The sequence below is a fragment of the Coturnix japonica genome, chromosome Z, assembly GCF_054131305.1.
Source record: "Coturnix japonica strain WE chromosome Z, WE-NBRP24, whole genome shotgun sequence".
NCBI lineage: Eukaryota > Metazoa > Chordata > Aves > Galliformes > Phasianidae > Coturnix > Coturnix japonica.
The window spans coordinates 12070251-12081109 of record NC_140702.1 but is presented as its reverse complement, the minus strand read 5'-3'; the positions used below and the strand labels follow the sequence as shown (position 1 = coordinate 12081109).

Here is a 10859-nt window from a genome sequence, read left to right as displayed (position 1 = left end):
TGTTTTCAGGTAGATACGGGTGCGTCTCACTCTGTACTGCATCAAGAATTATTACCCATAGATGACTTTTGTAACTATAGTAGGAGCAGGTCAACAAGAAAAGGCTTACCAATTAATTAAAAAAAGAAGGAAGCTAAGGGTAAAGCAACAATAGAAATAAGTGACTATAGCTGTAAATAACTTTCTCTAAGTAGTTTGTATAGTAGAGAGATCTAATATAGTGGTTTTAAGTATGTTTTAAGAGCAAGTGTTTCACCTGGGCTCTGTATCAAGCACTGGCCATGCAGATATGGAGCACATGTGAAAAAGCCTTGCAATCTCTAGCAAGAATTAAAACAGGAGAGAATCTGTGATGGGTGAGAAAGGCAAAGTGCACCTTGAAGCAGGGGACGCCCTGAAGGCACTGCCTATCACATCCACCATCTGGGCTGTCCAGACACATTCACAGAGGGACTTAACTTCCCAGGTTATCAGATCGAGGTAACAAGGAAGGAAAGGAAGGGAGGGAGGAAAGGAGGGAGGAAGGGAGGAAAGGAGGGAAGGAGGGGAGGGAAGGAAGGGATAGTAACTGACATGCCGCATTAATGGCTGAGTTAAAACTTTTAACTCGTTGATGCTAGAAAACGGCCAGAAAAGTAACAGCTTCTGACTTTCGTTAATTTCAGCTGTTCCTGACAAAGTGTAGGGAAATGCCTTATTGGACTGCAGTGTTCCCAGTTATTTGACAGTGTATTGTCAGCTAATCAGAAATAAGGGCACAGGTCTGTATCTTCTGTGCAAAACTTGCATTTGTTTACATCTTTACAATTCAGAAATAAAAGCCTTGGAGCTCACAAGCCTGTGAGCAAATCAGCTCCTGAGCTGACAGCGAGTCTTCGTCTGCATTCCTCCATTCTGCTGCAGCCATCTCCAGCCTCACAGCAGAAGCACGGGAGCCTGAGCAGTCCAGCTGCTCTCAGGCCCACTTCCAATGCCATCTGGCTAAGCAGGCAGACGCATCCCTCCCGCTGAGGAGTTTGGTCTGCGCCATTCCAACCAGGCTCTGGAACCAGCCCCACCCGGGCGGGGCAACACATCACAGTGGAGCCCTTTGTGACCCATCTCTGTGACACCAAGGCATAGCTGGCACTGACAGCAGGCGACCTCAGTGTCCGACAGGACAGCGAGGAGACAGGGCAGGAGTGTGCGGGTCTGGCAAATAGCCCCCGAGCGCAGCCCAAGTCGTTTTCCTTTACCTTTGGCAGCCCCGTGGCTGCCACATCCCTACCCATAGCCTACATCCTACGGGATGGAGGAGAAACCTCCTAAACACCCCAAGGTGGCCTGGGAGGAGAGTGGGGCTCCCCAGGAGAGAAAATCTCCACCGGAGCCCTACGAAGTGACTGAGGTCACCCCACTGCGTGCTGGTGAGTGAGGGTCCCCAGCGAGTGCCCCCTGCTTGACACCAGGCCTCCTTGTCCTGACAGGCACTGGCAGACTGTGCCTGGGGAGAGAGCCCAGGGCTGGAGAGGCCAGAGCTCCTTCGTCTGCTCGCGCCTGCCTTTGGCCCCTCTATAGCATTGCTCTCTCTCCTTGGTCAGATGCTGACTGGCTGCCTCTGTATGAACTGGATGAGGTGGCCATAAATGTCATCGAAACCTATGGCATCATCAAGGAAAAGGTAAGAGCAGCCATCTCCATCTTGGCTGTTCCTGCACCTCCAGACAGTCCCTCGGGCTTTGCCTTCAGGCTGCATGAGGGCTGCTGGCCGGGCAGAGCTGCTGCTGTCCTGCAGCTGTCCTGTGCTGCTCCACACCCCACAACGCCTGGTCCCCCTGGCCATGGCTCTCCCCACTCACACTCCTCGGTCTCTGTGTGCTTGCCAGGATCTGGAGCAGAAGATGCAGTACCTGAACTGTATTTGCTCACTGTGCAGCGCTGCTGAACAGAAGGGCTTGACAGTGTACCTGGATATCTTCTGCTTCCTAAACAATGTGACAGAGAACATTGAGGTGAGGGGACATGGCACCCAGGTACCCTGTAAGAAGGACAGAGCAGGGGGAGAGGGAGGCAGGGAAATCATGCACAAACAGCAAAGTGCCCCAGATGAGACTCCAGGTGCTGCTGAGACCTCAGCAGTGGAGGCAGACAGCAGCACCAGTGTGCCAGGGTTTTCTGAGGGTCACTGGGGTGACACAGGCCCTATCAGTCAGTGGCAGGTTTTCTGTTGGTGGGTGCTGGCAGCTGCCAGGTGCCATCCTGATTTGATTGTGCTTTGCAGGTTCTGTTACTTGAGGAGCCCAGGAATCAGCTGAACACAGCTCTAAGATACCACTGCATGAATGCGGTTGCTGCAATGAGGTACCTGCCCAGTCCCTTGTTTCGCCAGCACATCCCCCGGGCACGATCCTGGTGACCCTGACGCAGCCCCCCGCTAAGTCTTGGCCCTTGTCCTAAAGCTGGTGGCATCAGGACTGTCCTCTGACCCAGAGCAGCCCTGTGGGGGAGGAGTCACTTCCTGGCAGGGCTCCCCATCCCTCTCAGTGAGCCTTGGCCGGGGGAGGACCTGTTCCACCCCTGCCTCAGCATCAAGGAACTGCTCCTAGCATCTGTGTCTCTCTATTTGCAGCCAAGTGGAAGCAATTTCGGATGAAGAACTATTACGTCTCTTAAAAGTGTGCTGCAGAGTCATCTTCTGCCTTCCTCCAACCAGGGAATTGAACATTTGCCTCTACAACCATGTATGTACCAGGTGAACTGCTGAACCTCAGGTCTCTGAGCTTCTCTCTGGATTCTTTGTATACAGAGGCTAAGAAAAGTCCTTGCCAGGCAGACTCTCAGCCATGATTTCCCACACCCTTTCCCACTCTTTTTTGCCTTGGGCCTGGCAACACCCTGTGTTATCTGTGTTACGTGTGATCTGTGGGTATCCTTCCTTGGCAGCAAGAGTGGTTCACAGCAGTCTCCTAGGTGTGAAAGGGAACCCTGAAATGCTTCCACAACTCCTTTTCACTTTACAGACCCTGGATGCTATGGACAACATGCTGGAGGCTATGCTGTACCACTGTCCCACCGACGATGTCAAAAGTTGGCTGCACAGAATCTTTGAGGTCTGTCTATTGTGAAGTTCTGCCCCCAGAGCTCCCTTGTAGTAGAATTTTTTCCCGCTCCATGGAAACGGCACTGGCAGCAGTTGGAGCCGGCAAGGAACCCCAGCGGCAGTAGCCCCATGATGGGCTTGGCTTAAGCTCAGGGGAAGCCTGGATGGATGCTGTGATTCCAGCTAGGAGCTCAGCAGACCTGCTTCTCCTGGACTGGGCATCAGCAGCTCCCAGGCTAACCAGCAGCTCCTCTCCTCACAGGTGCTGCGGCCCTTCACCATTTCTGATAGCAAAACTGTGCGCGACAGGGCCATGGAGCGGATCTGGATGCTTTATAGTTTCCTGGCCAGCAATCCCTTGCCGGAGGTAGGGAAACATCAACATTCCAGCCAGTCTGTCTCCCATTCTCTGCATCCCAGAGCTGCCTCTGCAGCTCAGGGGTACCTGTGAGACAAACTTGTGCACAGGTGGGAGCCCTTGGCATGCTTCTGCTCTGAATCTAGTGTCTTCTTTTGCATTTTTCCTCTGGTCTTCCCGCTCCAGACCATGTTCTCACACAAAGTTTGACTTGTCTTTCCCTTTTTCGTTCCTACCATAGATGCCTAGAAGATTACTTGAAGCTCCTCTGACTACAGACATTGTCTTCAGGACCCTTGAAAAGATCAGTGCTGACTGCAGCCCTGAGGACAAGGAATATGCCAGGATTCTACTGGATTTTCTTTTAAAAGACCCTATCACCTGGCTGACAGATGTAAGCAGTCAGATGCTCTTGGGCATCTGTAGCCAGTTTAAGGCATGACAGAGCACTGGGAAGAGTAGTAACCTCAGCGGAAGCAGGGCAAATGGCTGCAGTACAGCAGCAGCAGCATTCTCTTTCTGTCCTCCAAACAGGTGCCAGAGATTCTGGTGTTCATCCAGAGAAATCTGAAAAACAACAGCACATCAGATCAGGCGCCCTTCCTGTCGGTGCTTGATGTGCTGGCACGCTGCTTTCCCATGCATGTGTTAGAAAGCATATTGACACAACTACCACACAGTGACAGGTACCAGCCCTGACAACCATCATGTTTGTTCCATGTGAAGAGCAGGGCTCAGAGATGTTCCCAGAGATAGGCCTGCCTGAGCCATGGTGCTGGGGTTGAGGCAGCCCTGCTGACATAGCATTGCTCTCTGTTTGCAGCGCTACTGTGGAGGTCTGGAAGATGGTGCTTTCCCTGCCGGAATCTTCCGAAAAAATCCTGGAAGGACTGTGCATAATTCTCCAGAACAAAAATTTGCACAGGATCACCACAATGGGGTCTGGCCTCCTTCAGCAGACTGTGAGTTACCAGACAGGTCACCGTGCTCTCTCCTTCAGGACACTCTCTTCCCAGCAAGCTGCCTCCCCCTGCCTTGCTCCCTAGACTGGAAACTTTGGGCAGGGCAGGGGCAGAGCTGGGGCTGTGTTTTTGGCCAGGGAGAGGCACGGCCTCCCCTGTTGGCTACCCAGGCTCAAGAGCCAGGCAGGGGAAGTACCTGTAGCCACCCACATCTGGTGCTATTTTTGTGCCTGCTCCTCAAAGGTCAGTTGCTCCTCAAAGGCATGAGAACAAGAGGCTGTGATGGTCTGACTGCAGGAGGAGCATGCCTTGTCCCTGACAGCTTGGTGGTTCTTGGTGATGTGAGGCCCCTGTGCTGGGGCCCAGCCTGGCCTCTGTGCAAAGCATCTTCTGCCAAGGGTTATATTCAGAACCTCCAGTGCTCCCTTTGCTACCAGCACCAGGCATTCTCTCCAGGTGCCACAGCAGGGATGTGGAGGCCGAGCAGGCAGCATGTGACCCAGAGGCACTGCTGAGGGCCATCCCTGTCTCATCAGAGTCACAGGCATGCCGTGCTGGAAACCTGTTGCATTGCATTGCACAACGGCACAGTGATTTTATGTAGAATATGATTCTGAAGCAACTACTTTTGCATCAGCCATGCTGATGTTAGAACCTGTTTTCCAATGCGGTTTGGCATCTGAAACCATTTTAAACCAGTATAGAGAAATGGGAAGGACAGTAGCAGTGGCTGGGGGGCAAATGGCTGCAGTGACAGCAGCATTCTCCCTGTGTTCTTGCAACAGATGCCAGAGATTCTCAGATGTATCCATAGAAGCCTGGAAAGGAAGAGCATCCCACTTGAAAAGACAGCCCTCTCACTGGTTGAGGTTCTGACCATCCAGTTTCCCACGGATGTGCTGAGGAGTGTGTTGGCTGACTTCCCACAGACTGACAGGTATCAGCCCAAACAGCCCCACACGTTTGTTCCATGTGAAGAGCAGGGCTCAGAAACGGTCTGGTTGCCAGAGCCAAGGAAAGCTGCAGGACATCCCGAGGAGCAGGCCCTCCATCCCACTGTGCTTTCCAGTGCTGGTGGGCCGCTTAGGGCTGCAGCAGCCACTACCAACCATGGCAGCCCAGAGCCCCCCATCAGGCTCCTGCCTGAGCCATGATGCTGTAGCTAAGGCAGCCCTGCTGACACAGCACTGCTCTCTGTTTATAGCACTACCCAGGTCATATTGAAGACCGTGTTTCCTCTGCTGGAAACTTCAGAGAGGATCTTGGACAAACTGAGCAACATTCTCCAGGACCAACAGCTGTGTGAGAGATTTAACATCACCACAGCGGAGCTGGACCTCTTTTGCTTGACTGTGAGTTACTGGACAAGGCACCGTGCTCTCCTTCAGGGCACTCTCTTCCCAGCTCCCTGCCTCCCCCTGCCTTGCTCCCCAGACCAGAAACCTGAGGCAGGGCTGTTGCAGAGTCAGAGCCATGGCTGGGGCCTGGGAGAGCCTCCAGCAGGTGAAGCAGGCTTTATTGCCCGTGGCCAGCCATGGCTGGTGTCTCTTTTGTGCCAGCTCCTGCTGGTCAACCACTCCACAGAGGCATCAGAAGCTCAGAGGGCAGGAGGAGCAGGCCAGAAAGCCATCCTGCATAGTGCCTGGCCTGGGCGCAGAGGGATGGTGGGGCCCTCCAAAGGCACTGCTACCTCAGGCCAGGCTATGTCTCCCCAGTGCCCTGCCCTGAGATCCAGAGCAGCCAGGAGCTGCAGGGTGCAGGAAGCCCTGCTGCCTCTGCCTGCCTCTCACTGCTGTGTTTGTTTCAGGTGATGCCTCCCACTGAAGAGAACCTGCAGGAGCTGTGTAAGCCAGAACTGCTCCAGAGGCTTCTGAAGGTTGAAAGCCTGCCAATACTCTGGCTGGTGCTCAGATGCCTCGTAGTGCTGTCTGATAGACCTGAGACGGTGAGCAGGACCTTGCCAAACAAAGCCCTCCTGTTGGCAGCCCGGCACTGGGGCAGTGGGCAACACTGTGCCTTGGCCTTGCCTGGCACTCAGGAGTTGGGGTGATGGTTGTGGTGGGGCCTGGTGGCTGAGATTTCCAGCAGCTTTTCAGATGGGTTACCTGGGGGCCTGTTGGAAAAGGGGGTGGCTGAGCATGGATCATGGCGTCCTTGTTCACCTGTCCTCCTTCTCCTGCCTTCCCCATCGCTATAAGTGCACCCTTGGCCACCACCTTCCTGGAATCTACAGCTTCCATTCCTGTGGCCGCTGTGGGCAAGCGAGGCATGTGGCTGCTGCTCTGTAATCAGAGCTTTTAGGCCAGGGTGGCCACTGACCTCCTAATGGAAAGGAAATTGTGTGTTTTGTACAGGCAAGAGAAATACGGACCCTGCTTCCAGGAGTCATGGAGACCCTGCGGTTTGCCAGCACACCCATTACCCTGATGGTGCTGAATATCTTCAGAAATGCAATGTACCATCTGGGGAAGAGGCACGCCAGTCCCTTTGCTCTGGAGATGGCTGAGAAGATCCTGCCTCTTTTTAATCATGTAAGTCTGTTGTGGGAGGCTGAGCTCTGCGGATGGGTGCTGACAGGAGTGCCTTCTCCTTTCTTTCCTTCTCTGGGCTCTCAGGAATGAGATGTCTTGTGGGCTCTGCAGCCCAGCAGGCCGTGTCCATGGCAGTGCAGCTTGGTTGTTGTTGGTAATGTCAGACCCCTGTGCTGGGGCTCAGCCTGGCACCTCAGCAAAACACCTTCTGCCAAGGGTTACTTTCAGAACCTCCATCGCTCCCTTTTCTACCAGTGCCAAGCATTCTCTCCAGGGATCACAGCAGGGATGTGGAGGCTGAGCAGGCGGCATGTGCCCCAGAGGCACTGCCTAAGGCCAGCTCTGTCTCCTCTTGTCTAACACTCCCAAGGTGCCAGGGCAGCTCTGCTTTGACCTGCTGGGCTGGCTGGGGGAGCATTCTGAGGCATAAGCACCCCATGTTGGAAATCTATTGCATTGCTTTGCATGGCTGCAATGCACTTTTGTGGAGAATGTGACTCCAGAGCACCTTCTTTCACATCAGCCATGCCTACACTCATGCTCACCATGGGCAGTGAGAGTGTGTTGCTGAGGTCTGAGGTCCTCCTGTTCTCCCTCAGGTGTCATGTGAAGTGCGAGAAGGTTCCATCCGCCTCTTCAGGGTTTTGATAGATGCTGTGGTGTGGCTTAAGAAGGGAAGCATAAAGAAGACCGTGCACAGGGGCCTGCTCCCTCTGCTCTTTCAGATGAGTGATGAGAACCCAAGTGTAGCAGAGGTACGAATTTCAGAGCTGACCAGTGTGCAGGCAGTGGTGTGCTGACAGCTCAGCTGTGATCTGCAATTGAGAGCAAGTTCAGCAAGCATTCAGACACTGATATGTGTGTCTGTGTGTAATGCCATGTTCCTGCATCTGTTGTTCTGTAGGCATCTTGGCAAGTCCTTGCGTATTGTGCAAAGTTCCTGAAGTGGAAGGAGCTCAAGCACCAGGCCTGGCACAGGGACATAGCGGGGATCATGGAGTGTTTGGTGAGGACAATCACACAGCCCCTGCCTTTTTTCTGGAGGAAAGGGGATGCTGGAGGTTGGGTCCACAGCAGCTGTGGACACTCTGCAAGCCCCATGCTCTTCTGCTCTTCTCCAGGTGCAGCAGGACAGAAAGTTAGTGGAAGGATACCTGTTGCAGAGCCTGCCATACCTGGAGGATTCTCAGGCCTCCTTGAGACATGCGGCTGTCAGATTCATTGGTGAGCTCAACCCCTGCGTCCCCCTTTGGGCCCTGCCCTGGCAGGAAGGCACAGCCCTGAACCCCCAGGTACACCCTGCCCATGCTGCTAGCCCCAGTGGGTGCCTTGCTCAGGTTCCCTTTGGGCACTGTCCCTGTCTGCAGCACAGAAGGGGAAGCAGCTGGGCTGGCGGGGCCGGGCTCTGCTCTCCTAGCTAGCAGCGTGTTGGGGCGTGGGTGTCTGACGGAGCTCTTTCCCTAGGGCTGGCTGAGAAGTACTCTGGGAAACAGAGTGAGGAGATGCTGAATAAACTCTGCAGTGGTGAGTGAGAGCAGTGCTGTGCGTGTTGGGGCTGGGGACAGAGCCTGGGCAGCATGCAGCTGTGCTTTGCCCTGCTGCACGGAAATGCTGCAGGGCAGAGGAGCATTCCTGACAATCCTGAGCAGTGTCTTTCAGCTGACCCCTCAGACTCATATTCCTCCTGGCCAGGAAAAGCAACGAGTGGGGCTGGCATGGTCCAGAGGGGAAGCTGGTGGCTCTCTGCAGACTGGGGAGTTCAATCTCTGCTCTGTTTCCTTCTGTTGCAGCCCTTCAGCCTTTGGAAAATGACACCCATCCGACAGTCCGCTCTGTGGCATCTGAGACAATCCAGAAGCTGAGACAGCAAAGGCAGCAGGAGGCATTATCAACACGGAGCAGGCTCACAATATTTAGACGCTTGTCCTGCATAGGCACCTGAAGGATAGTTCTTGTACAGTAACGTTACTAGGACACTTTTACAGTAACGTTGCAAGGACACGCATTCCTGTCATGCAAGACAGGCCCCCTGAACAACAGAAGGAGCCTAGGAGCACGGACATCTCGAAACACAGTACAGGAAACCAGCTGGTTAGAACTGGGTCTGTACTTAGTGACTGATTAAGGTGCAAAGCACACCTGAACGTCTTTACAAGGAAGACCTGGAGAAGACGTCTGCCCATGACCGTTAGAGAGCAGCACACATGCACGCAGATTCAGAACGTGTCACAATTTCCCTGACTTAATTGGAACTCGCCGTATGAGTTCTTGGAACTGTTTAAGCAAGCAAAAAAGTTATGCTTTTCCTAGCTTATGCGAAGCTGAAATGTTGGGCAGCAAAGCTCCTGCTTGCTTATAGTGCTGTGTGCCTGAGCATAAGTAAGTGTCACGTGGAAAAAGACAAAAAAACATATTTTCTTCACCTACGTCTTGTAGACCCAGGAATCCAGATTTCAAGATCTTTACTTCTGAGTTTACATTTCAAAACTGGATTAGACATGATTCTGCAGACTTTGATGACATTTGACTCTTGCAATAACAACAACACTACTGTTTCTACTACTACTACTAACAGCAACGCAACAACAAAATAGTGGAAGATGAAGGAAGGCACAGGGAGAAGAGTCACTTGAGGAAATTTCTCCTATGAGCTGAGTTGGTGTTAGGGTCCCTGTGCACAAGAACCACGGACAGAGCAAGCATCTTTTGTCCTCTTCAGAATGAAATATGGTTCTTCTTATTGTCATCAGAATGTGACCGGGATTTCGCTGGATTGTTGTGCTAAGCAAACACTTTAGTTTCACAGGTTTGGGACTTGAAGACCTGTCAAAGAACCTTTCAGACCTAATTTCTAAGTGCATAAAAACCCACTTGAATTAGGATTTAATTAGGATTAGGATTTATTCTTTCAAATGGAACTTTACATAATGCTGATTGTTCCTTTGTCTGTGAGGTAGGGAAAGAGGTATTTCTACCACCAAGCTTATCTGGCTTTTCTGTTTTGTTTTATTTCCTGGTAAGGGGCCTGTAAAATTTGAACTGTCAGTGATTCCTATCAGAGAGTATAACGTGTTTATATCAGAGAAAGTGGGAAGTAGGACAAAAGCAAGTAATGCACTGTAATCCCCATTACAAATAATAATAAGAAATAGTAGTCAGTGCAACTCCCCATCTATATTTTGCTGTTAATCAGTGCTATCCTGTTTGTGTTTTGGGTTTGTATCTGCCTAATCAGCTTTTGGTTGCAAGTTAATAAATTGTTGACCTGTAGCTAGATTGAGGACAAAAAGGACTGCGTATTTTTAACTAACAGAAGGCACAAAATATTAATACTGTCCTTCACTCAGCCTTTCCCAGAGAACACTCTTTGAATGAAGACACTCAGAAGAATTTGTTGTTCAAGTTACAGATACATTAAGTTGGGAGGGCGTAAAGAAAGAGACATCATATTTACATTTTTTCAGCAATTCTAGAACATGATGTAATCCTGTCAAAATAACAGGGAAAAAAAAAATGATTTGTGGAAGTGAAAGAAAAAAATTATTGTTGTGGAGGTAGTAGATAAAACAGGTTACAAAGGAGAGATCTGCTGCACCTGTCTAAGACAGGTGCACTATATTTTCAGTGGTTTCAGGACTTTGTCTCATATATTAATACTGGCAGAAATATAATTAAAAAATGGAAGTGGCACAAAGATTAGTTGACAAACTGTAATATAACTCAGAGTCCCCTATTTTCCCCTACAGAGAAAAATGAAAGATTGCCAAGCAAAAAAATAAAAAAAATTAGAAAACAAACAACAAAAAAAATACTGTCAGAATTTTATTGCTTTGAATATGGGTTTTTCTTTTACAAGCCAATGAATTTGCAACTATATGTATACATTCAGTATTCACTGCAAGGCAGACGAAGAGCTGCTAACTATAAAG

The 10859-nt window shown here is 51.1% G+C and overlaps 1 protein-coding gene across 1 annotated transcript; it reads left to right on the top strand.

The window, feature by feature from the left end:
- Window positions 1-560: 560 nt before the first annotated feature.
- LOC107306586 (uncharacterized) lies at window positions 561-10206 on the top strand. The gene is made up of 19 exons (XM_085529229.1): window positions 561-1406; window positions 1581-1660; window positions 1866-1991; window positions 2261-2340; window positions 2609-2720; window positions 3000-3089; window positions 3342-3446; window positions 3679-3831; window positions 3972-4123; window positions 4261-4399; window positions 5185-5336; window positions 5604-5751; window positions 6207-6344; window positions 6754-6930; window positions 7530-7685; window positions 7835-7936; window positions 8052-8154; window positions 8395-8454; window positions 8721-10206. Exons 1-19 carry the CDS (start codon window positions 1289-1291, stop codon window positions 8870-8872), a joined length of 2343 nt encoding a protein of 780 aa, XP_085385355.1. The 5' UTR covers window positions 561-1288; the 3' UTR covers window positions 8873-10206.
- Window positions 10207-10859: the final 653 nt, after the last annotated feature.